This window comes from Coloeus monedula (genome assembly GCF_965178545.1).
Source record: "Coloeus monedula genome assembly, chromosome: 36".
Taxonomy (NCBI): domain Eukaryota; kingdom Metazoa; phylum Chordata; class Aves; order Passeriformes; family Corvidae; genus Coloeus; species Coloeus monedula.
The window spans coordinates 1,312,604-1,338,068 of record NC_138816.1 but is presented as its reverse complement, the minus strand read 5'-3'; the positions used below and the strand labels follow the sequence as shown (position 1 = coordinate 1,338,068).

Sequence of the window (25,465 nt, the reverse complement as noted above, 5' to 3'; positions counted from 1 at the left end):
TTTTCTCCCCTTTTTCTCCCCCTTTTCCCCATTTTCCCCCCATTTTCCCCATTATTTCCCCACCTTTCCCACCATTTTTCTCACATTTTTCCCCCCATTTTCCCCTTTATTTCCCCACCATTTTTCTCACATTTTTCTCCCCCTTTTCCCCATTTTCCCCCCTTTTTCCCCATTATTCCCCCACCATTTTCCCCACCTTCCCCACCATTTTTCTCCCCTTTTTCTCCATTATTTCCCCACCATTTTTCCCACCTTTCCCCACCATTTTTCTCCCCTTTTCCCCCCATTTTCCCCATTATTTCCCCACCATTTTTCTCCCCTTTTTCTCCCCTTTTCCCCATTTTCCCCCCATTTTCCCCATTATTTCCCCACCGTTTTTCCCACCTTTCCCCATTTTTCTCACATTTTTCTCCCCTTTTTCTCCCCCTTTTCCCCATTTTCCCCCCATTTTCCCCATTATTTCCCCACCTTTCCCCACCATTTTTCTCACATTTTTCCCCCCATTTTCCCCTTTATTTCCCCACCATTTTTCTCACATTTTTCTCCCCCTTTTCCCCATTTTCCCCCCTTTTTCCCCATTATTCCCCACCATTTTCCCCACCTTTCCCCACCATTTTTCTCCCCTTTTTCTCCATTATTTCCCCACCATTTTTCCCACCTTTCCCCACCATTTTTCTCCCCCTTTTCCCCCCATTTTCCCCATTATTTCCCCACCATTTTTCTCCCCTTTTTCTCCCCCTTTTCCCCATTTTCCCCCATTTTCCCCATTATTCCCCCACCATTTTCCCCACCTTTCCCCACCATTTTTCCCACCATTTTTCTCCCCCTTTTCCCCATTTTTTCCCCATTCCCAGAAAGAAGAGCGCGTCTCCGAGCTCCGCCAGCAGCTCCAGGCCCGGCAGCAGCTGCAGCTCCGCTCCCGGCGCCGCCCTTCCCGCGATTCCGACAACCACTTCCCGCCGGGATCCTCCTCGTCCCACCCGCATTCCCAACATTCCCAACATTCCCAACATTCCAAGGATCCTCGCCCTTCTACCAGCCCAGCCTGGTGCGCTGCCTGGTGTCGGAGCAGGCGGAGAAACTGGGCCGCGGGAATTGCGACGGGAGCCGCGTCCACCTCCTGTACAAGTGAAATTCCCGGAGAATGCCCGGAATTCCGCGGGAAAAAAATCCGCCTCGGAACCCCGAGAACCCCGGGAATCGCGACGGAAAAACGGGAGGAGTTTGGGGGTTGGTTCGGAGTGGAGTGAAGAGGGGGGGTTTTTTTTCCCCCATGGATTTTGGGGGTTTTCTGCGGTTTGGGAATTGTGGGAGGGAAGAGGAGGAAGAATTCCCGGTGCGGGCGTTGAGTGGATCCCATGGAATTCCCGGAAATCCCGCGGAATTCCCAGAAATCCCGCGGAATTCCCTGCGGTTGTTCCCTAAATCCTCAGGATTCCTGATAGCCATCCCAAAAACCCCCCAGAATTCCCGTAAATCCCCCAGAATTCCCAGTTTTCCTACAGCCATCCCATAAATCCCCCTGGAATTCCCATAAATCCCCTGGAATTCCCATAAATCCCACGGAATTCCCAGTTTTCCTACAGCCATCCCATAAATCCTCTGGAATTCCCATAAATCCCCTGGAATTCCATAAATCTCATGGAATTCCCAGTTTTCCTACAGCCATCCCATAAATCCCCCTGGAATTCCCATAAATCCCCTGGAATTCCCATAAATCCCACGGAATTCCCAGTTTTCCTACAGCCATCCCATAAATCCCACGAAATTCCCATAAACCCCCCAGAATTCCCAGAAATCCCATGGAATTCCCAGAAATCCCACAGAATTCCCAGAAATTTCCTGGAATTCCCATAAACCCCCCAGAATTCCCAGAAATCCCATGAAACTCCCATAATCTCCTGGAATTCCCATAAATCCCATGGAATTCCCAGTTTTCCTACAGCCATCCCATAAATCCTCTGGAATTCCCATAAATCCCCCAGAATTCCCATAAACTCCAAGGAATTCCCAGTTTTCCTACAGCCATCCCATAAACCCCACAGAATTCCCAGAAATCCCACGGAATTCCCAGAAATCCCCTGAAATTCCCAGAAATCCCACAGAATTCCCAGAAATCCCCACAGAATTCCCAACTTTTATCCCACAATTCCCCCTCTCCTCCCCAAAAAAATTCCTGACCCCATCCGGGTGGGCAAAATCCCGGAATTCCGAGCAAAAGTCGGGATCATCGGGGTTGGGATCGTTCCCGGGGCCGGGAATTCCCGGGAATTCTCCGACTGTCGCGTCCGGGGTCTGGTTTTGCCGAAATTCCCACGGAAAACCGGGATCCTGCTGCTTCCCACGGCTCCGAGTGGTTTTTTGGGAGGAATTTTCGGGAATTTCGGGGGGTTGGGGGTGGATTTGGGATGGGGGGGTGGGATCGGCCTGGAATTCCTTAAAAAATCTCATGGAATTGGCAGGAAAACGCCCGGAATTCCCTAAAAATGCCCGGAATTCCCTAAAAAACGCCCAGAATTCCCCAAAAAACGTCCAGAATTCCTAAAAAATCCAAGAAAATGCCCAGAATTCCCTAAAAAATGTCCAGAATTCCCTAAAAAAATTCAAAATTCCCTAAAAAATCCCAGAAAAACACCCAGAATTCCCTAAAATAATACCCAGAATTCCCTAAAAACACCCAGAATTCCCCAAAAAAAGTCCAGAATTCCTAAAAAAATCCCAGAAAATGCCCAGAATTCCCTAAGAAATGCCTGGAATTCGCTAAAAAATCCCAGAATTCCTAAAAAATCCAAGAAAAACGCCCAAAATTCCCTAAAAAACGCCCAGAATTCCCCAAAAACCACCCAGAACTCCCTAAAAAATCCCAGAAAAACGCCCAGAATTCCCTAAAAAACGCCCAGAATTCCCTAAAATAACATCCAGAATTCCCTAAAAACACCCAGAATTCCCCAAAAAACGTCCAGAATTCCTAAAAAAATCCCAGAAAATGCCCAGAATTCCCTAAGAAACGCCTGGAATTTGCTAAAAAATCCCAGCAAACGCCCAAAATTCCCTAAAAACCGCCCAGAATTCCCTAAGAAACGTCCAGAATTCCTAAATCATCCCAGAAAATGCCCAGAATTCCCTAAAAAATCCAAGAAAAATGCCCAGAATTCCCTAAAAAATGTCCAGAATTCCCTAAAAAATCCAGAATTCCCTAAAAAATCCCAGAAAAACGCCCAGAATTCCCCAAAAAACGTCCAGAATTCCTAAAATAATCCCAGAAAATGCCAAGAATTCCCTAAGAAACGCCTGGAATTCGCTAAAAAATCCCAGCAAACGCCCAGAATTCCCTAAAAAACGCCTGGAATTCCCTAAAAAATCCAAGAAAAACGCCCAGAATTCCGTAAAGAACGTCTGGAATTCCCTAAAAAAATCCAAAATTCCCTAAAAAATCCCAGAAAAACGCCCAGAATTCCCCAAAAACCGTCCAGAATTCCTAAAAAAATCCCAGAAAATGCCCAGAATTCCCTAAGAAACGCCTGGAATTCGCTAAAAAATCCCAGAATTCCTAAAAAATCCAAGAAAAATGCCCAGAATTCCCTAAAAAACGCCCAAAATTCCCTAAAAAACGCCCAGAATTCCCCAAAAAACACCCAGAACTCCCTAAAAAATCCAAGAAAATGCCCAGAATTCCGTAAAGAACGTCTGGAATTCCCTAAAAAAATCCCAGAATTCCCTAAAAAATCCCAGAAAAACGCCCAGAATTCCCTAAAAAACCGCCCAGAATTCCCTAAAATAACACCCAGGATTCCCTAAAAACACCCAGAATTCCCCAAAAACCGTCCAGAATTCCTAAAAAAATCCCAGAAAATGCCAAGAATTCCCTAAGAAACGCCTGGAATTTGCTAAAAAAATCCCAGAATTCCTAAAAAATCCAAGAAAAATGCCCAGAATTCCCTAAAAACCGCCCAGAATTCCCTAAAAAACCGCCCAGAATTCCCTAAGAAACGTCCAGAATTCCTAAATAATCCCAGAAAATGCCCAGAATTCCCTAAAAAATGTCCAGAATTCCCTAAAAAAATCCAGAATTCCCTAAAAAATCCCAGAAAAACGCCCAGAATTCCCCAAAAAACGTCCAGAATTCCTAAAAAAATCCCAGAAAATGCCCAGAATTCCCTAAGAAACGCCTGGAATTTGCTAAAAAATCCCAGAATTCCTTAAAAAATCCCAGAATTCCCTAAAAAATCCAAGAAAAATGCCCAGAATTCCCTAAAAAATGTCCAGAATTCCTAAAAAAATCCAGAATTCCCTAAAAAATCCCAGAAAATGCCCAGAATTCCCTAAGAAACGCCTGGAATTTGCTAAAAAATCCCAGAATTCTCTAAAAAATCCAAGAAAAACGCCCAGAATTCCGTAAAAAACCGTCAGGAATTCCCTAAAAAAATCCAGAATTCCCTAAAAAATCCCAGAAAAACGCCCAGAATTCCCTAAAAAACGCCCAGAATTCCCTAAAAACACCCAGAATTCCCCAAAAAACGTCCAGAATTCCTAAAAAAATCCCAGAAAATGCCCAGAATTCCCTAAGAAACGCCTGGAATTTGCTAAAAAATCCCAGAATTCGCTAAAAAATCCAAGAAAAACGCCCAAAATTCCCTAAAAAACGCCCAGAATTCCCTAAAATAACATCCAGAATTCCCTAAAAACACCCAGAATTCCCCAAAAACCGTCCAGAATTCCTAAAATAATCCCAGAAAATGCCAAGAATTCCCTAAGAAACACCTGGAATTTGCTAAAAATCCCAGAATTCGCTAAAAAATCCCAGCAAACGCCCAGAATTCCCTAAAAAAATGCCCAGAATTTCCTAAAAACCACCTGGAATCTGCTAAAAAGTCCCAGAAAATGCCCAGAATTCCCCAAAAAACATCCAGAATTCCCTAAAAAACACCCAGAATTCCTAAAAATTCCCAGAAAACGCCCAAAATTCCCCAAAAAACATCCAGAATTCCCTAAAAAACGCCCAGACTTCCCCAAAAAAACCCAAAATTCCCCCCCAAAACCCCCAAATTCCCTTAAAATTCCTAAAAAAATCCCCCCCAAAAGCTCCAAATTCCCTTAAAATTCCCAAAACCCCCCCAAAATTCCCAAAAACCCCCCAAAATCCCTCCCTAAAGCCCCCAAATTCCCTTAAAATTCCCAAAAACCCAATTCCAAAAAAAAAAAAATACCCCAAATCCCCTTAAAATTCCCCAAAAGCCCCAAATTCCAAAAAAAACCCAAATCCCCTTAAAATTCCCAAAAAAACCCCTCCAAGTTCCAAAAAAAAAAACCCCCCCAAATTCCCCAAAAACCCCCAAATTCTCAACAACCCCCCCAAAATTCCCTAAAATTCTTAAAAAATCCCCCCAAAAAAACCCCTGAATTCCCTTTAAATTCCTAAAAAATCTCCCAAAATTCCCCCAAAAAAACCTCCAAATTCCCTTAAAATTCCCAAAAAAACCCCAAAATTCCCAAATCCCCCCTCCCAAATCCCCCAAAATTCTCAAATATTCCCCAAATTCCGGGGCCAGGCGGGTGAGAAATCCTCGGATCTTTATTTGGGAAGGGCCCCGGATGGGGGGAATTGGGGGAATTTTGGGAATTCCGGGAATTTTGGGAATTCCGGCCTTTAACGGTTGGATTTGGCCACGCGCTCCAGCTCGTCCTTCTTCTTGATGGCGTAGGAGTTGGAGGAGCCCTGGAAATGGGGCAAAACCAGGAGAAATTGGGAAAAAAGGGAGAGAAACGGGGAGAAAAGGGGGGGAAATGGGAAAAAATGGGAGAAAATGGGGGAAAATTGGGGAAAAAGGGGGAAAAAAAGGGGGGGATTGAAGGGAAAATGGGGAAAAAATGGGAGAAATGAGGGGAAATGGGGAAAAAGGGGGGAAATGGGGAAAAAAGGGGGGGAAATGGGGAAAAAGGGGGGGAAATGGGGAAAAAATGGGGGAAAATGGGGGAAAATGGGGAAAAGGGAGAAAAATCGGGAAAAAAAGGAGGGGATTGAAGGGAAAATGGAGAAAAATTGGGAGAAATGAGGGGAAAATTGGGAATATTGGAGGGAAATGGGGAAAAAAGGGAGAAAAATGGGAAAAAAGGGGGGAAAATGGGGAAAAAAGGGGGGAAAATGGGGAAAAAGGGGGGAAAAGGGGAAAAAATGGGGAAAAATGGGAAAAAGGGAGAAAAATCGGGAAAAAAAGGAGGGGATTGAAGGGAAAATGGGGAAAAATTGGGAGAAATGAGGGGAAAATTGGGAATATTGGAGGAAAATGGGGAAAAAAGGGAGAAAAATGGGAAAAAAGGGGGGAAAATGGGGAAAAAAGGGGGGAAAATGGGGAAAAAAGGGGGAAAATGGGAAAAAAGGGGGGAAAATGGGGAGAAAGGGGGGAAAATGGGGAAAAAATGGGGGAAAATGGGGGAAATGGGGAAAAAATGGGGGAAAATGGGAAAAAGGGAGAAAAATCGGGAAAAAAAGGAGGGGATTGAAGGGAAAATGGGGAAAAATTGGGAGAAATGAGGGGAAAATTGGGAATATTGGAGGGAAATGGGGAAAAAAGGGAGAAAAATGGGAAAAAAGGGGGGGAAATGGGGAGAAAAGGGGGGAGGATTGAGGGAAAAATGGGGAAAAATTGAGAATATTGGGGGAAAAAATGGGGAAAAATTGGGGACAAAAGGGGGAAAAAAGGGGGGAAATTGGGATAAAGGAGGGAAAATGGGGAATATTGGAAAAAAAAGAGAAAAATTGGGAAAAAGGGGGGGGATTGAAGGGAAAATGGGGAAAAATTGGGATAAATGAGGGGAAAATTGGGAATATTGGGGGGAAATGGGGAAAAAAGAGAAAAATGGGAAAAAAAGGGGGGAAAATGGGGAGAAAAGGCAGGAAAATGGGGAAAAATGGGGGGAAATGGGGGAAAATAGGGGAAAATGGGGAAAAAATGGGAGAAAAGGAGGGAAAATGGGGGAAATGGGGAAAAAATGGGGAAAAATGGGGAAAATGGGGAAAAATGGGGAAAAATGGGGAAAAATGGGGAAAGATGGGGAAAGATGGGGAAAGATGGGGAAAGATGGGGAAAGATGGGGAAAAATGGGGAAAAATGGGGAAAAATGGGGAAAAATGGGGAAAAATGGGGAAAAATGGGGAAAAATGGGGAAAAAGCGAGAAAAATAGGAAAAAAATTGAAAAAAAAGAAAAAATGGGGAAACGAAAAAAATGGGGGGAAAATGGCAAAAATGGGGGGAAAAAATGGGGAAAATGGGAAAAAATGGGGAAAAATGAGGAAAATCGGGGAAAAACAGGTAAAACGGGGGGAAATGAGAAAAAAAGGGGGGAAAAAGGGGGGAAAAAGGGGGGAAAAAGGGGAAAAAGGGGAAAAAGGGGGAAAAAGGGGGAAAAAGGGGGAAAAAGGGGGAAAAAGGGAAAAGGGGGGAAAAGGGGGGAAAAGGGGGGAAAAGGGGGAAAAAGGGGGAAAAAGGGGGAAAAAGGGGGAAAAAGGGAAAAGGGGGGAAAAGGGGGGAAAAGGGGGGAAAAGGGGGGAAAAGGGGGAAAAAGGGGGAAAAAGGGGGAAAAGGGGGAAAAAGGGGGAAAAATAGGAATAAAATATGAAAAAAAGGGGGGGAAAATGGGAAAAAATCAGGGAAAAATGGGAAAAACCTGGGGGAAACTGGGAAAAAGCCAGGGAGAAGAGGGAAAAGGGGAGGAAAAGAGGATTTTTGGGAATTGAAAAGGGGATTTTTGGGAATTAGGGAGGATTTTGGGGAATCCCACCCACCTTGGCAGCGTTGATGAGCTCGTCAGCCAAACATTCGGCGATGGTTTTGATGTTCCGGAAAGCGGCTTCGCGAGCGCCCGTGCACAGCAGCCAAATAGCCTGGAAAATCCGGGAATTCCGGGAATTCCGGGAGGAAAACGGGGATCAACGGAGGGAATTGGGGGAAAGGAAGGGGGGAAAAGGGGGAAAAAGGGGAGGAATGGGGGGAAAAGGGGGAAAAATGGGGGGAAAAGGGGGAAAAATGGGGGATTTAGGGGGGTTTTGGGGGGGGAAAGGGGGGAAATGTGGGAAAATTCAGGAAAGTTGGGATAAATGAGAGAAAAACGGGAAAATTGGGGGGGAAATGGGGGAAAATTGGAATAAATGGGGGGGGAAGGAGGAAATTGGTGGGGGAATGGGAAAAATGGGGGAAAAGGAGAAAATTGGGGGGGATGGGGAAAATGGGGGAAATAGAGGGGAAATGGGGAAAAAGGGGGATTTAGGGGGGGAAGGGGAAGAAATGTGGGAAAAATTAGGGAAATTCAGGGAAAATTGGGATAAATGGGGGGAAAATGAGAAAATTTGGCGAAAATGAGGGGGAAAATTGGGAAAAAATGGGGGGAAAAGGAGAAAATTGGGGGGAAATGAGGGGGAAAATTGGGAAAATGGGGAAAAAGGAGAAAATTGGGGGGAAATTCAGGGAAAATTAGGAAAAATGGGGGAAAAGGGAAAATTGGGGGGGATGGGGGGAAATGAAGGGGAAAATTGGGAAAAATGGGAGGAAAAAGGGGAAAATTGGGCGTAATGGGGGGAAATGAGGGGGAAAATTGGGATAAATGGGGAAAAAAAGGAGAAAATTGGGGGGGAAATGGGAAAAATGGGGGGAAATAGAGGGGAAATAGGGAAAAAGGGGGATTTAGGGGGCGAAGGGGAAGAAATGTGGGAAAAATTAGGGAAATTCAGGGAAAATTGGGATAAATGGGGGAAAAAGGAGAAAATTGGGGGGAAATGAGGGGGAAAATTGGGAAAAATGGGGGGAAAAGGAGAAAATTGGGGGGAAATGAGGGGGAAAATTGGGAAAATGGGGAAAAAGAAAATTGGGGGGAAATTCAGGGAAAATTGGGAAAAATGGGGGAAAAAGGGGAAAATTGGGGGGAAATTCAGGGAAAATTGGGAAAAATGGGAGGAAAAAGGGAAAATTGGGGGTAATGGGGGGAAATGAGGGGGAAAATTGGGATAAATGGGGAAAAAAAGGAGAAAATTGGGGGGGAAATGGGAAAAATGGGGGGAAATAGAGGGGAAATGGGGAAAAAGGGGGATTTAAGGGGGGAAGGGGAAGAAATGTGGGGAAAATTAGGGAAATTCAGGGAAAATTGGGATAAACGGGGGAAAAAGGAGAAAATTGGGGGAAAATGAGGGGGAAAATTGGGAAAAATGGGGGGAAAAGGAGAAAATTGGGGGGAAATGAGGGGGAAAATTGGGAAAAATGGGGAAAAAGGAGAAAATTGGGGGGAAATTCAGGGAAAATTAGGAAAAATGGGGGAAAAGGGAAAATTGGGGGGGGATGGGGGGAAATGAGGGGGAAAATTGGGAAAAATGGGAGGAAAAAGGGAAAAATTGGGGGTAATGGGGGGAAATGAGGGGGAAAATTGGGATAAATGGGGGAAAAAAGGAGAAAATTGGGGGAAAAGGAGAAAATTGGGGGGGAAATGGAGGGGAAATGGGGAAAAAGGGGGATTTAGGGGGATTTTGGCGGGGGAAGGGGGAGAAATGTAGGAGAAGTTGGCGAAGTTCAGGAAAAATTGGGAAAAATGGGGGGAAAAGAGAAAATTGGAGGGGAAATGAGGAGGAAAAATGGGAAAAATGAGGGGAAAACAGAATAATAGGGGGAAATGAAGGGAAAAATGGGGAAAAAGAAGGAAAAAGAGGGAAAAAGGAAAAAAAAGGGAAAAAGAGAAAAAGAGAACAATGAGGGAAAAAAGGAGAAAAATTAGAGGAAAAAGAATAATGGAGGAAAATGAAGAAAAAAATGCGGAAAATGAGGGAAAATGGGGTGAAAAGAGCGAAAAAGAGAATAATGAGAAAAAAATGAGGAAAAACAAGAGAAAGAATGAGGAAAAAAATGAGGGGAAATGAGGAAAAAATGAGAAAAAATGAGGAAAAATGAGGCAAAAATAAGGAGAAACGAGGAAAATGAGGAAAAATGAGGGAAAAAAAAGAAGGAAAAAAGAGATAATAACACCCAACTAATGGGATCCACTCAGGAATCGGGATCACAAAACCCCCCTGGATAAAGGAAAAATGGGATCCCCTGGAACCAGGAATAAAGGGATCACCAGAAAAGCGGGATAAAGGTGCTGGAAAAGTGGGAATTGGGGGAATTTGGGCAATTTTGGGCTGGGGAAGCACCTGGTTGACCCTACGGAGAGGGGAAACATCCACGGCCTGCCTGCGGACGGTGCCGGCGCGGCCGATCCGGGTGGAATCTTCCCGAGGGCCGGAATTAATGATGGCGTTAACGAGCACCTGGAGAGGGTTCTGGGAAAAAAAAGGATCGAGGAATGGTATTTCCATGGGAATTCCTAAAAAAACCAGCCCCAAATGCCTTTTTTTGCTGGTTTTTCTGCATTTAAATCTTGGTTTTTTGGGGTTTTTTTTCTCGGACAAAGGCGGTTTCGGGGCTGGTTTTCCAGCAGATTCTGGGATTTTTTGGGGAATGTCTTGATTTTTTCCTGGAATTCTTGGATTTTCCCACTTTCCCAGGGAGCAGGTGGATGATCTGGAAGGGCCTTTTCCCTTTTCCCCTCCCAATCCTACTTTTCCCCTTCCCAAATCCCATTTTTCCATGATTTGCTCTCCCAAAACCCCATTTTTCCCCTGTTTTTCCCCCAAATTTCCACATTTTCCCCCTAAAACCCCTGCAATTCCCACCTCCCCCTCCATCCTCCTTTTCCTCTTCCCAAACCCCATTTTTCCACAACTTCCCCTCCCCAAACCCCCATTTTTTCCCCATTTTTCCCCATTTCCCCCCATTTCCCCCCCAACCCCCCACCTCCCTGGTGAGCAGCTGGATGCTCTCAACCACCTTCCCCCTCCATCCTCCTTTCCCCCTTCCCAAACCCCTTTTTCCCACAACCTCCCCTCCCCAAACCCCCATTTTTCCCCATTTTTTCCCCCAATTTCCCTCCTTCTCTCCCAAACCCCCATTTTTTCCCAATTTTTCCCCATTTTTTCCCCCAATTTCCCCCATTTTCCCCCAAACCCCCCACCTCCCCAGTGAGCAGCTGGATGCTCTCAAACACCTTCCCCCTCCATCCTCCTTTCCCCCTTCCCAAACCCCTTTTTCCCACAACTTCCCCTCCCCAAACTCCATTTTTCCCCATTTTTTCCCCATTTTTCCCCGTTTTCCCCCATTTTCCCCCCAAACCCCCACCTCCCCAGTGAGCAGCTGGATGCTCTCAAACACCTTCCCCCTCCATCCTCCTTTTTCCCCTTCCCAAACCCCTTTTTCCCACAACTTCCCCTCCCCAAACTCCATTTCTCCACAACTTCCCCTCTTCAAACCCCCACTTTTTCCCCATTTTCCCTCCTTCTTCTCTCCCAAACCCCCATTTTCTCCCCATTTTTCCCCCATTTTTCCCCATTTTTTCCCCATTTTCCCCATTTTTCCCCCCAAACCCCTGCAATCCCCACCTCCCTGGTGAGCAGCTGGATGCTCTCAACCACCTTCCCCCTCCATCCTCCTTTCCCCCTTCCCAAACCCCTTTTTCCCACAACCTCCCCTCCCCAAACCCCCATTTTTCCCCATTTTTTCCCCCAATTTCCCTCCTTCTCTCCCAAACCCCCATTTTTTCCCCATTTTTCCCCATTTTTTCCCCCAATTTCCCCCATTTTCCCCCCAAACCCCCACCTCCCTGGTGAGCAGCTGGATGCTCTCAAACACCTTCCCCCTCCATCCTCCTTTCCCCCTTCCCAAACCCCTTTTTCCCACAACCTCCCCTCCCCAAACCCCCATTTTTTCCCCGTTTTTCCCCATTTTTTCCCCTTTTCCCCCCTTTTTCCCCCCAAACCCGCACCTCCCCGGTGAGCAGGTGGATGATCTCGAAGGCGTGCTTGACGATCCTCACGGTCATGAGCTTCTTGCCGTTGTTGCGGCCGTGCATCATCATGGAGTTGGTCAATCTCTCCACGATGGGGCACTGGGCCTTGCGGAAGCGCTTGGCCGCGTAGCGCCCGGCCGAGTGCGGCAGGTACTTGGCGTACTTCTCCTTCACCGCGATGTAATCCTAAACATTCCGCGCATTTGGGGGGTTTTTGGGGTTTTTGGGGATTTTTGGGGATTTTTGGGGATTTTTTTGGGAATTTTTGGGGATTTTTTAAGGGGTTTTAGGGATTTTTTTTTTAATTTTCAGGGATTTTTTGGGGATTTTTGGGGTTTTTTTGAGGTTTTTTGGGGATTTTTTGGGGTTTTTTGGAGGAATTTTGGGGGTTTTTTCAGCAATTTTTGGGGGTTTTATTTCAGGGATTTTTGGGGAATTTTTAAGAATTTTTTGAAAAAGTTTTGGGAATTTTGGAGCGATTTTTCAGGGAATTTTTTGGGGGTTTTTGGGGAAATTTTTGGGGTTTTTTCAGGAATTTTTTGAGGATTTTTTGAAGAATTTTTGAGAATTTTTTGCAAATTTTTTGGGTATTTTGGAGAGATTTTTCAGTGATTTTTTTGGAGAATTTTTTGGGTTGTTTTAGGGGAATTTTGGGTTTTTTTCAAGAATTTTTGGGGGGATTTTTTAAAGTTTTTTTCAGGGATTTTTTGGGAATTTTTTTGGGAGTTCTTTTGGGGATTTTTTGGCGAATTTTTGGCGATTTTTGGGGGGTTTTTCAGGGATTTCTTTGAGAATTTTTTTGCGGTTTTTCAGGAATTTTTACCAATTTTTTGGGGGGTTCTTTGGGAATGTTTTAGGGAATTTTTGGGGAGATTTTTTGGGGGATTTTTGGGATTTCTTTGAGGTGTTCTGGGGATTTTTTGGGGGATTTTTGGGGGAATTTTTGGGGAATTTTTGGGGGTTAGTTGGTCAATCTCTCCACGATGGGGCACTGGGCCTTGCGGAAGCGCTTGGCCGCGTAGCGCCCGGCCGAGTGCGGCAGGTACTTGGCGTACTTCTCCTTCACCGCGATGTAATCCTAAACATTCCGCGCATTTGGGGGGTTTTTGGGGTTTTTGGGGATTTTTGGGGATTTTTTGGGAATTTTTGGGGATTTTTTAAGGGGTTTTAGGGATTTTTTTTTAATTTTTAGGGATTTTTTGGGGGTTTTTGGGGTTTTTTTGGGGTTTTTCAGAGATTTTTTTGGGAGTTCTTAGGAAATTTTTGGGGATTTTTTGGGGTTTTTTTGAGGTTTTTTGGGGATTTTTTGGGGTTTTTTGGAGGAATTTTTGGGGTTTTTCAGCAATTGTTGGAGAGTTTTATTTCAGGGATTTTTGGGGAATTTTTGAGAATTTTTTGAAAAAGTTTTGGGAATTTTGGAGCGATTTTTCAGGGAATTTTTTGGGGGTTTTTGGGGAAATTTTTGGGGTTTTTTCAGGAATTTTTTGAGGATTTTTTGAAGAATTTTTGAGAATTTTTTGCAAATTTTTTGGGTATTTTGGAGAGATTTTTCAGTGATTTTTTTGGAGAATTTTTTGGGTTGTTTTAGGGGAATTTTGGGTTTTTTTCAAGAATTTTTGGGGGGATTTTTTAAAGTTTTTTTCAGGGATTTTTTGGGAATTTTTTTGGGAGTTCTTTTGGGGATTTTTTGGGGTTTTTTTGAGGTTTTTTGGGGATTTTTTGAGGTTTTTTGGGGATTTTTTGGGGTTTTTTCAGGAATTTTTGGAGGATTTTTTTCAGGGATTTTTGGGGAATTTTTGAGAATTTTTTGAGACTTTTTTGGGAGTTTTGGAGCGATTTTTCAGTTAATTTTTTCGGGTTTTTTGGGGAAATGTTTGGGGTTTTTCAGGGATTTTTTTGAGAATTTTTGGGGGGATTTTTTGTGGTTTTTTGGGGGAATTTTGGGGGTTTTTTCAGGAATTTTTTGAGGGTTTTTTGAGGAATTTTTCAGAATTTTTTGCAAATTTTTTGGGTATTTTCGAGAGATTTTTCAGTGATTTTTTGCGGAATTTTTTGGGGTGTTTTGGGGGAATTTTGGGTTTTTTTCAAGAATTTTTGGGGGGATTTTTTGAAGTTTTTTTCAGGAGTTCTTTTGGAATTTTTTGGGGATTTTTGGGAATTTTTTGGGGTTTTTTGGAGGTTTTTTGGGGATTTTTTGGAGGAATTTTTGGGGTTTTTTTCAGCAATTTTTGGAGGATTTTTTTCAGGGATTTTTGGGGAATTTTTGAGAATTTTTTGAAAAATTTTTGGGAATTTTGGAGCGATTTTTCAGGGAATTTTTTGGGGTTTTATTTCAGGGATTTTTGGGGAATTTTTGAGAATTTTTTGAGACGTTTTTGGGAGTTTTGGAGCGATTTTTCAGTTAATTTTTTGGGGTTTTTTGGGGAAATGTTTGGGGTTTTTCAGGGATTTTTTTGGGGATTTTTGGGGGATTTTTTGTGTTTTTTGGGGGGAATTTTTGGGGTTTTTTCAGGAATTTTTTGAGGAATTTTTGAGAATTTTTTGCAAATTTTTTGGGTATTTTGGAGAGATTTTTCAGTGATTTTTTTGGAGAATTTTTTGGGGTGTTTTAGGGGAATTTTGGGTTTTTTTCAAGAATTTTTGGGGGGATTTTTTGAGGTTTTTTCGGGGGTTCTTTTGGAATTTTTTTGGGATTTTTGGGAAATTTTGGGGTTTTTTCAGGAATTTTTGAGGATTTTTTTCAGGGATTTTTGGGGAATTTTTGAGAATTTTTCGAAAAAATTTTTGAAAAATTTTTGAGCGATTTTTCAGGGAATTTTTTGGGGTTTTATTTCAGGGATTTTTGGGGAATTTTTGAGAATTTTTTGAAAAATTTTTGGGAGTTTTGGAGCGATTTTTCAGTTAATTTTTTCGGGTTTTTGGGGAAATTTTTGGGGTTTTTTCAGGGATTTTTTTGGGAATTTTTGGGGGATTTTTTGGGTTTTTTGGGGGGATTTTTCGGGGTTTTTTCAGGGATTTTTAGGGGTTTTTTTCAGGGATTTTTGAGTAATTTTTGGCAATTTTTTTGAAATATTTTGGATATTTTTGAAGGGTTTTTCAGGGATTTTTTTGAGAATTTTTGGGGGGATTTTTTGTGGTTTTTTGGGGGAATTTTTGGGGTTTTTTCAGGAATTTTTTGAGGGTTTTTTGAGGAATTTTTGAGAATTTTTTGCAAATTTTTTGGGTATTTTGGACAGATTTTTCAGTGATTTTTTGCGGAATTTTTTGGGGTGTTTTGGGGGAATTTTGGGTTTTTTTCAAGAATTTTTGGGGGGATTTTTTAAAGTTTTTTTCAGGAATTCTTTTGGAATTTTTTGGGGATTTTTGGGAATTTTTTGGGGTTTTTTTGAGGTTTTTTGGGGATTTTTTGGGGTTTTTTGGAGGAATTTTTGGGGTTTTTTCAGGAATTTTTGAGGATTTTTTTCAGGGATTTTTGGGGAATTTTTGAGAATTTTTTGAAAAATTTGGGGGAATTTTTGAGCGATTTTTCAGGGAATTTTTGGGGGTTTTATTTCAGGGATTTTTGGGGAATTTTTGAGAATTTTTTGAAAAATTTTTGGGAATTTTGGAGCGATTTTTCAGTTAATTTTTTCGGGGTTTTTGGGGAAATTTTTGGGTTTTTTTCAGGGATTTTTTTGGGAATTTTTAGGAATTTTTGGGGGATTTTTTGGGTATTTTTGAGAGATTTTTCAGGGATTTTTTGAGAATTTTTGGGGGGATTTTTTGGAGTTTTTTCAGGAATTTTTGGGGTTTTGTTCAGGGATTTTTGGGGAATTTTTGGCAATTTTTTGGCAATTTTTTGGGTATTTTTGAGAGATTTTTCAGTGATTTTTTGGGGAATATTTTGGGGAATTTTTTTGGGGTTTTTCAGGAATTTTTTGGGGTTTTGTTCAGGGATTTTTGGGGAATTTATGGCAATTTTTGGAAATTTTTTGGGGATTTTGGAGGAATTTCTCAGGGATTTTTTGGGGGGAATTTTTTGGAGATTTTTGAGGGAATTTTTGGGGTTTTTTCAGGAACTTTTTAGGGGATTTTTGGGTTTTTTTTCCAGGGATTTTTAGGAATTTTTTGAGGGTTTTTGGCAATTTTTGGGGGGTTTTTGAGGTTTTTTGGGGAATTTTTGGGGATTTTTCTTTTGAATTCTTTGGGATTTTTCAGGGAGTTTTTGGGTATTTTTCAAAGATTTTTAGGAATTTTTTGCAGTTTTTTTGAGATTTTTTTGGGGGGGGGGTGTTGGGTTTTTGGGGGGAATATTTGGGGGTTCTTCAGGGGGTTTCTGGGAATTTTGGGGACAATTTTTTGGGGGTTTTTTGGGGAAATTGTTGGGGATTCCAGCCCCAAATCCCAAACAATTCCTGCAGATTTCCACCTTGAATTCCCTCTTGCACCGAGGTCGGAATTCCAACCTCAGATTCCCACAGAAATCCCAATTCCAGCCCCAAATTCCCGCGATTCCCACCTGCAGGGAGATGTCGTTGATCTGCACATCGTCCGTGCTCCACTTCCCGAACAATTTGATGTCCGGAGTCTCCGTCACGGCCGGAGCCGTCTCCCAGTCGGTCATGCTGGAAAAATATTGGGAAAAGAGAACGTTTGGATGCTGCTTTTCCATCGGCGATCTCCCGTTCTCACTCTGGATCCCCTTTTCCCAACCTCCCTCCCCCCTCACCCCGCCTTCCTTTTCCCGCTTTTATCTCCCATTTTCCCGCTCTGCTCCCCCTTTTTCATCTCAAAGCCCTCAATCCCAGCAATCCAGATCTAATCCCTCGATGTAAAACTTGGGAAAACCTTCAGGAATTCCATTTCCCGCCCCTCCCCCTTTCCATTTCCCCTCATGGCCGCTCCCCCCCCCCCTCAGCGCTCCGATCACCATTTTTCCCCCTTCCCCGGCTCTCACCTCCCTAATTCCCCCCTCAGCACCTTCCCGATCCCTATTTTCCCCTCACAAAATGCCTTTTTTCCTCTCAAAATCCCATTTTTCCCCGAAAATCCCCGCTTTTCCCAAGCTCCCCCCTCACATGGCGGCAGCTCCGACTCCGACCGAGCAAAAAGGGCACTACGGGGCTTCCCGGCCTCTTATATAGCGGGCAGGGGTTCACTTCCGGTGGCGCATGCGTACTTCAACCGAACGAAGTCGCACTTCCGCCCTTCTGGCCCTCACTGGAGATGTCGCGCATGCGCCGTAGAGATGTTCCCGCCGCCGTCGCCATGTTTGTTGAGGGCATCCGCCTCAATGGCCGCCGTAGTTGGTTATAACGGGGTAAAACCACGCGTGGGGGGAAGATGGGCGCTTTAGAAGAGTAAAACCAAGCTTGGAGGGGACAGAGAGGCCATAAAGAGGCGACACGGAGGTGACACGCGGAGGGGAAACGGCCGCTCACGCGTGGCCGCGGAAGGGCGCCATTAAACCAAGCAGCTGCACGCTGACCAATCACAGCTCTCAGCGTGCGTGACGTCACTTGTTGCTAGGCAGATTTCGGCCAGCCGCATAAAGACACGGGGGGACCCCATTTGGGGACGATTTGGGGACATTTTGGGGACAATTTGGGGACATTTTGGGGACCCCAAAACCCCTCCGCACCCCAATTCCCCATAAAATCCCCCAAAAGTTCCGAAATCCCAACTTTGTCCCCTCCCTTGGGACGCGGCGCCACCCCCGCGCTGTCCCCAGCGTCCCCAATTGGCCCCAGTCGTCACCAGCTTTATTTGCGCCCCTTGGGGACAGATTGGGATTTTGGGGGATTTTGGGGGATTTTTGGGGGGTTTTATGGGATTTTGGGGGGGTTGGGGGGGGATTTTGGTGGGGGGGGAGGTTATGGGATTTTGTGGGATTTTTTGGGATTTTTGGGGGGGGTTTTATGGGATTTTGGGGATTTTTGGAGGGATTTTGGGGGGGGTAGGTTATGGGATATTTTGGGGATTTTTGGGGGGGTTTTATGGGATTTTGGGGGATTTTGGGGGGATTTTTGGAGGGGTTTGGGGGGGTAGGTTATGGGGTTTTCTGGGGTTTTTTGGGGGGGATTTTTGGGGGGGAGGTTATGGGATTTTGGAGGATTTGGGGGGGATTTTGGGGATTTTTTGGGTGGTTTTATGGGATTTTGGAGGATTTTTGGGGGGTTATGGATTTTGGGGTGATTTTTTGGGGGGGAGAGGTTATGGGATTCTCTGAGATTTTTTGGGATTTTTTGGGTGGTTTTATGGGATTTTGGAGGATTTTTTGGGGGGTTATGGGATTTTGGGGTGATTTTTGGGGGGGGAGAGGTTATGGGATTCTCTGAGATTTTTTGGGATTTTTTGGGTGGTTTTATGGGATTTTGGAGGATTTTTGGTGGGTTATGGGATTTTGGGGTGATTTTGGGGGGGGGAGAGGTTATGGGATTCTCTGAGATTTTTTGGGATTTTTTGGGTGGTTTTATGGGATTTTGGAGGATTTTTTGGGGAGGGGTTATGGGATTTTGGGGGATTTTTGGGGGGGTTTATATGGGATTTTTTGGGGGGTTTATATGGGATTTTTGGGGGAATTTTTGGGGGGGATTTTTGGGGGGGTTATATGGGATTTTTTGGGGGGTTTATATGGGATTTTTGCGGTGTTTATAGGGGATTTTTGGGGCGATTTTTGGCGGTTCATATGGGATTTTTGCGGGGATTTTTGCGGGTTTATACGGAATTTTCCGGGGGGATTTTTGGGGAATTTACATCGGATTTTTGGGGGGCGATTTTTCGGCGGATTTTTGGGACAATTTCCCCACATTCACCCGAGATTTTCAGCCGGGATTTTTTTTTTTTTTTTTTGAGGGGCGGGGGGACTGGAGACGAATTTTTCCCGCATTTCCCGAGCCTTTCTCCACCGCGGCGAGGGGAAGGCGAGGACATCCTCAGATGCTTCCTGGGAAGGGCGAGGTGGCCACCAAAAAGGTGCCGAAGGCGACCAAAGAGGTGGCACCGGGTGGCGCCAGGTGGCATCGGGGCTCCCTTACCTGCGTAGGTGGCACCTGGCAGCGGCGTGTAACCTGGAGGGCGAGAAAAGGCAGCAAAATGGGGCAAAAATGGGCCAAAAATGGGCAAAAATGGGCAAAAAAGGGGCAAAGAAGGGGCAAGGAGGTGTGGGCAGTTGGTTGCCAGCCGTGCCCGAGGCTCACCTGGCGCGGGGGACGGGCCCAGGTAGCGGCAGAGGCCGAAGGTGAAGAGGAGGAGGCCCAAAAGCAGCGCGAGCACGGCCAAAGCCACGAGGAGAGCGAGGCGTGAGGAGAGCCCGGGAGCTGCGGGGACAACCGAGGGGGTTTGGGGGGTTTGGGGGATTTGGGGGGGTTTGGGGGGGTTTTGGGGGGTTTTGGGGGGTTTGGGGGGTTTTGGGGGTTTTTGGGGATTTTTTTGGGATTTTTTGGGGGGGATTTTGGGGGGTTTTGGGGATTTTTTAGGGATTTTTTTGGGATTTTTTAGGGTTTTTGGGGGATTTTTTTTGGATTTTTTGGGGGGGTTTTGGGGGATTTTTTGGGGGATTTTGGGGGGGGTTTGGGGATTTTTTGGGGGATTTTGGGGGGGGGTTGGGGGTTTGGGGGTTTGGTGGGGTTTTGGGGATTTTTTGGGATTTTTTAGGGATTTTTTGGGGGGGATTTTGGGGGTTTTGGGGATTTTTTAGGGTATTTTGGGGATTTTTTTGGATTTTTTGGGGGGGTTTTGGGGATTTTTGGGGGGATTTTGGGGGGGTTTTGGGGGGTTTGGGGGTTTTGGGGGGGTTTGGGGAGTTTGGGGGGGTTTTGGGGATTTTTTTTGGATTTTTTGGGGGGTTTTGGGGATTTTTTGGGGATTTTTTGGGGGGATTTTGGGGGGTTTTGGGGATTTTTTAGGGTTTTTTGGGGATTTTTTTGGATTTTTTGGGGGGTTTTGGGGGATTTTTTGGGGGATTTTGGGGGGGGTTGGGGGGTTTGGGGGTTTTTGGGGGGTTTGGGGGGGTTTTGAGGGTTTTGGGGGATTTTTTTTGGGATTTTTGGGGGGGATTTTGGGGGTTTGGGGATTTTTAGGGGTTTTTGGGGATTTTTTTTGATTTTTGGGGGGGGCATGGGGATTTTTTGGGGGATTTTGGGGGGTTTTGGGGGGTTTGGGGGTTTGGGGGGGCTTGGGGGGTTTTGGGATTTTTTTGGATTTTTTGGGGGGTTTTGGGGATTTTTTGGGATTTTTTAGGGATTTTTTTGGGGATTTTTTAGGGTTTTTTTGGGGATTTTTTTGGATTTTTTGGGGGGGTTTTGGGTATTTTTTGGGGGATTTTGGGGGGTTTGGGGTTTCTGGGGGTTTTGGGGGGTTTGGGGGGGTTTTGGGGATTTTTTGGGATTTTTAGGGATTTTTGGGGGGGGATTTTGGGGGGTTTGGGGGATTTTTTAGGGTTTTTTGGGGATTTTTTGGATTTTTTTGGGGGGGTTTTGGGGATTTTTTTGGGGAATTTTTGGGGGATTTTGGGGGGGGGTTGGGGGTTTGGGGGTTTTTTGGGGGGGTTTTGGGGGTTTGGGGGGTTTTGGGGATTTTTTGGATTTTTAGGGATTTTTTTGGGATTTTTTAGGGCTTTTTGGGGGATTTTTTTGGATTTTTTTGGGGGCTTTTGGGGATTTTTTGGGGGATTTTGGGGGGGGTTGGGGGTTTGGGGGTTTTTGGGGGGTTTTTTGGAGATTTTTTGGGGGGGATTTTGGGGGGTTTTGGGGATTTTTTAGGGTTTTTTTGGGATTTCTTTGGATTTTTGGGGGGGTTTTGGGGGATTTTTTTGGGATTTTTGGGGGGGGATTTTGGGGGGTTTGGGGGATTTTTTAGGGGTTTTTGGGGATTTTTTTGGATTTTTGGGGGGGTTTGGGGATTTTTTTGGGGGATTTTGGGGGTTTTGGGGGGGTTTGGGGGTTTTTGGGGGGGTTGGGGGGGTTTGGGGGGGTTTTTGGGGATTTTTTTTGATTTTTTGGGGGGGTTTTGGGGATTTTTTGGGGGATTTGGGGGGTTTGGGGGTTTTGGGGGTTTTGGGGGGTTTGGGGGTTTTTGGGGATTTTTTTGGATTTTTTGGGGGGATTTTGGGGGGTTTTGGGGATTTTTTAGGATTTTTGGGGATTTTTTGGGGGGGTTTTGGGGGGTTTTGGGGATTTTGGGGGGTTTGGGGATTTTTGGGGATTTTTTGGAGATTTTTGGGGGGGATTTTGGGGATTTTGTTGGGATTTGGGGGGGATTTTTTTGGATCTTTTGGGGGGTTTTGGGGGATTTTTTTAGGTTTTTGGGGGGATTTTTTGAATTTTGGGGGGATTTGGGGGATTTTTTGGGATTTTTTGGGGGGGGTTTGGGGGTTTTTTGGGGATTTTTTGGATTTTGGGGGGGGTTGGGGTTTTGGGGTTTTGGGGGGGGTTGGGATTTTTTGGAATTTTTGGGGAATTCTTGGGGAATTTTTTGGGGGATTTTTGGGGGGGTTTTGGGGGGATTTTTTTTTGATTTTTGGGGGGTTTTGGGGATTTTTGGGGGTTTTTTGGGGATTTTTGGGGGATTTTTTCGGGTTTTTGGGGGGTTTTTTTGGAGGCATTTTGGGGATTTTGGGGGGGATTTTCTGGGATTTTTGGGGGGTTTTTTTGGAGGGTTTTTTGAATTTTGGGGGGTTTGGGGGGGATTTTGGGGATTTTTTGGGTATTTTTGGGGGACTTTTTTTGTTTTTTAGGGGGTTTTTTGAGGCTTTTTGAGGGGATTTTTTGGGGCATTTTTTGGGATTTTTGGCAGTTTTTTTGGGGGGGTTAGGTTTTTTTTCAATTTTCTGGAATTTTTGCAGGTTTTTTTGAGAAAATGTGGGGATTTTTTAGGAAGCTTTTTCACGTTTGCTTTTTTTATAATTAAAAAAAATCCATAAAGTTCCCAAAAAATTCCCCAAAAAAACCCTAAAAAATCCCCAAAGAATCCCCAAAAAATTCCAAAAAACCCTAAAAACTCCCCCCCAAAAATTCCCAAAAACCCCTAAAAAATCCCCCCAAACATCCCCAAAAAATCCCAAAAAAATCCCCCAAAATTCCCAAACCCCCCCAAAAAATCCCTCAAAAACCCCAAAAAGTCCCCCCAAAATCCCCAGAACTCCCAAAAAACCCCAAAAAATTCCCAAAAAAATCCCCCCATAAAAACCCCCAAAAATCCCCAAACAATCCCCAAAAAATCCCCCAAAAATCCCAAAAAATCCCAAAAAATTCCCAAAATTCCAAAAAAATCCCCAAAAATTACCAAAAAAATCCCTCAAAAATACCCGAAAAAAACCCAAAAAAATCCCTAAAAAATTCCCAAATTCCCCAAAAAAACCCTAAAAATCCCCCAAAATCCCCCCAAAAAATCCCAAAAAAATTCCAAAAAAAAAAACCAAAAAAAAAACCCAAAAAACCCCAAAAATCCCAAAAAAATCCCAAAAAAATCCCCAAAATTCCAAAAAAAAAACCCCAAAAATCCCCAGAAATCCCCCCAAAAAACCCAAAATCCCAAAAAATCAAAAAAAATCCCCAAAAAATCCCTAAAAAATTCCAAAACAAAAACCCCCAAAAAACCCCCCAAAAAAATCCCAAAATCCCCCAAAAGATCCCCAAAATTCCCAAAAAAAACCCCACAAAATCCCCCAAAATCCCCCCAAAAAACCCCAAAAATTCCCAAAAAACCCCAAAAAACCCCAAAAAACCCCAAAAATCCCAAAAAAATCCCAAAAAAAATCCCCAAAAAATCCCCAAAATTCCCAAAAAAAACCACAAAAAATCCCCAGAAATCCCCCAAAAAAACCCAAAAAATCGCCAAAAAATCCCAAAAAATCCCCAAAAAATCCCTAAAAAATTCCCAAAATTCCCCAAAAAACCCCTAAAAAATCCCCCCAAAAAACCCCAAAAAATCCAAAAAAATTCAAAACAAAAACCCCCAAAAAACCCCCCAAAAAAAATCCCCAAAATCCCCCAAAAGATCCCCAAAATTCCCAAAAAAAACCCCCCACAATCCCCCAAAATCCCCCAAAAAACCCAAAAAATCCCCAAAAAATCCCCAAAAATCCCCAAAAAATCCCCAAAACCCCCCGAAATTCCCCAAAAAATCCCCAAAATCCCCCAAAAATCCCCAAAATTCCCAAAAAAACCCCCCAAAATCCCCCAAAATCCCCCAAAAAAACCCAAAAAATCCCCAAAAATCCCAAAACCCTCCAAATCCCCAAAAACCCCTAAAAATCCCCCAAAAAACCCAAAAAAACCCAAAAAATCCCCAAAACAAAAACCCCCAAAAAACCCCCCAAAAAAATCCCCAAATCCCAAAAAATCCCCAAATCCAAAAAACCCCCACAATCCCCCAAAATCCCCCAAAAAAACCCAAAAAATCCCCAAAAACCTCCCGAAATTCCCCAAAAAATCCCCAAAATCCCCCAAAAAATCCCCAAAATTCCCAAAAAACCACACAAAATCCCCCCAAAATCCCCCAAAAAACCCAAAAAATCCCCCAAAAAAACCCTAAAAATTCCCCAAAAAAACCCCAAAAAATCCCAAAAAAAATCCAAAACAAAAACCCCAAAAAACCCCAAAATCCCCCCAAAAAAACCCCCAAAATTCCCCAAAAAATCAAAAAAAAACCCAAAAATTCCCCAAAAAATCAAAAAAATCCCCAAAAAATCCCCAAAAAATCCAAAAAAACCCCAAAAAACCCCCAAAATCCCCCCAAAAAACCCAAAAAATTCCCCAAAAAATCAAAAAAAAACCCCCAAAAAATCCAAAAAAATCCCAAAAAAAACCCCACAAAATCCCCCAAAATCCCCAAAAAAACCCAAAAATCCCAAAATCCCCAAAAAACCCCTGAAAATCCCCCAATAAAACCCCCAAAAATCCAAAAAATTCCAAAACAAAACCCCCAAAAAACCCCCAAAATCCCCCCAAAAAACCCCCAAAATTCCCCAAAAAATCAAAAAAAATCCCAAAAATCCCCAAAAAATCCCAAAAAACCCCCAAAAAACCCCCAAAATCCCCCCAAAATCCCCCCAAAAAACCCCAAAATCCCCCAAAAAATCCCAAAATCCCCCAAAAAATCCCCAAAATCCCCCAAAAAATCCCCAAAATTCCCAAAAAAACCCCCACAAAATCCCCCAAAATCCCCCAAAATCCCCCAAAAAATCCCAAAAAAACCCCAAAAAACCCCAAAATCCCCAAAAAAACCCCCAAAATTCCCCAAAAAATAAAAAAAAAAACAACCAAAAAATCCCAAAAAATCCAAAAAAACCCCAAAAAACCCCAAATCCCCCCAAAAAAACCCCAAAATTCCCCAAAAAATCCCAAAAAATCCCAAAAAATCCCGAAAAAAACCCAAAAAATCCCAAAAAATCCAAAAAACCCCCAAAAAAACCCCAAAATCCCCAAAAAAACCCCCAAAATTCCCCAAAAAATCAAAAAAAAACCCCCAAAAAATCCCAAAAAATCCCCAAAAAATCCCAAAAAATCCCAAAAAACCAAAAAAACCCCCCAAAACCCCCAAAATCCCCCCAACCCGCCCCCTGCTCACCCCAGCGGACGCTGACGGGCTCCTCCAGGCTGGGGTGCAGCGCCGAGCACTCGAAGGCGTCGCCGCTCGCCGCCGCCGGCACCTCGACGCTCACCTGGGCCCGGAAGGTTCCGTCGCCCACCGGCAGCACCCGGGGCCGTTCCCGAGGGTCCCCGAGCACGACCCCGTTCCGGAACCAGCTCAGGGTGACCTCGGCGGGGGCGAAGCCCCAGGCGTGGCACGTCAGGAGCAGCGGGGCCGGAGCGGGGCCGGAGCGCGAGGCGAGCACGCGAAGGCGCGGCGGCGCTGCGGGGACGTCGCACGGTCCCCAAACGGCCCCAAACGGCCCCAAAACGGGGCTCGAATGGGGTCGGAAGGGGTCCAGACGGGGTCAAAATGGTGCCAGGTGGATTGGCATCAAATGGCCCCAAAATGGCCTGAAATGGCTCAAAATGGAACTGGATGGGCTTCAAATGGAGCCAAATGGCCCCAAAATGGCCCCAAAATGGCTCGAAATGGGACTGGATGGGCCTCAAATGGAGCCAAATGGCCCCAAAATGGCTCGAAATGGCACTGGATGGGTCTCAAATGGAGTCAAATGGCCTCAAAATGGCTCGAAATGGGACTGGATGGGTCTCAAATGGTCCCAAAATGGCCCCAAAATGGCTCGAAATGGCACTGGATGGGCCTCAAATGGAGCCAAATGGCCCCAAATGGCCCCAAAATGGCCTGAAATGGCTTGAAATGGCACTGGATGGGCCTCAAATGGAGCCAAATGGCCCCAAAATGGCTCAAAATGGGACTGGATGGGCCTCAAATGGAGCCAAATGGCCCCAAAATGGCCCCAAAATGGCTCGAAATGGAACTGGATGGGCCTCAAATGGCATCAAATGGCCCCAAATGGCCCCAAAATGGCTCGAAATGGGACTGGATGGGCTTCAAATGGCCCCAAATGGCCCCAAATGGCCCCAAAATGGCTCAAAATGGCACTGGATGGGTCTCAAATGGCCCCAAAATGGCCCCAAATGGCACCAAAATGGCTCGAAATGGAACTGGATGGGCCTCAAATGGCCC

At 44.6% G+C, this 25,465-nt stretch overlaps 3 protein-coding genes across 3 annotated transcripts in view; 1 reads left to right on the top strand and 2 right to left on the bottom strand.

The window, feature by feature from the left end:
• GABBR1 (gamma-aminobutyric acid type B receptor subunit 1) overlaps positions 1-1,132 on the top strand; it is a gene marked incomplete at its 3' end in the record, with an annotated part of 33,530 nt that extends 32,398 nt beyond the window's left edge. Inside the window, 2 exon segments of the mRNA XM_082299987.1 lie at positions 855-996; positions 999-1,132. Coding sequence (XP_082156113.1) covers positions 855-996; positions 999-1,132 — 276 coding nt within the window.
• A 4,422-nt stretch (positions 1,133-5,554) lies between these two features.
• LOC309584060 (small ribosomal subunit protein uS7) lies at positions 5,555-16,467 on the bottom strand. The gene is made up of 5 exons (XM_082299964.1): positions 16,362-16,467; positions 11,840-12,049; positions 10,173-10,301; positions 7,785-7,883; positions 5,555-5,716 (listed from the first exon to the last, which is right to left on the bottom strand). Exons 1-5 carry the CDS (start codon positions 16,464-16,466, stop codon positions 5,648-5,650), a joined length of 612 nt encoding a protein of 203 aa, XP_082156090.1. The 5' UTR covers position 16,467; the 3' UTR covers positions 5,555-5,647.
• Positions 16,468-24,634: 8,167 nt separating this feature from the next.
• LOC309584139 (HLA class II histocompatibility antigen, DM beta chain-like) overlaps positions 24,635-25,465 on the bottom strand; it is a gene marked incomplete at its 3' end in the record, with an annotated part of 8,973 nt that continues 8,142 nt past the window's right edge. The window contains exon 4 of the mRNA XM_082300080.1: positions 24,635-24,750. Coding sequence (XP_082156206.1) covers positions 24,635-24,750 — 116 coding nt within the window. The remainder of the gene's footprint in view (positions 24,751-25,465) is intronic.

Excerpts from the sequence above, each read along its gene's own strand:
- LOC309584060 (XM_082299964.1), bottom strand. The coding sequence starts at position 16,466 with ATGACCGACTGGGAGACGGCTCCGGCCGTGACGGAGACTCCGGACATC. Across the intron at positions 10,302-11,839 it reads TCCACCTGCTCACCGGGGAG|AACCCTCTCCAGGTGCTCGT; the intron begins GTGCGGGTTTGG and ends TTTTTTTCCCAG. Across the intron at positions 7,884-10,172 it reads CTCTCCGTAGGGTCAACCAG|GCTATTTGGCTGCTGTGCAC; the intron begins GTGCTTCCCCAG and ends CGGATTTTCCAG.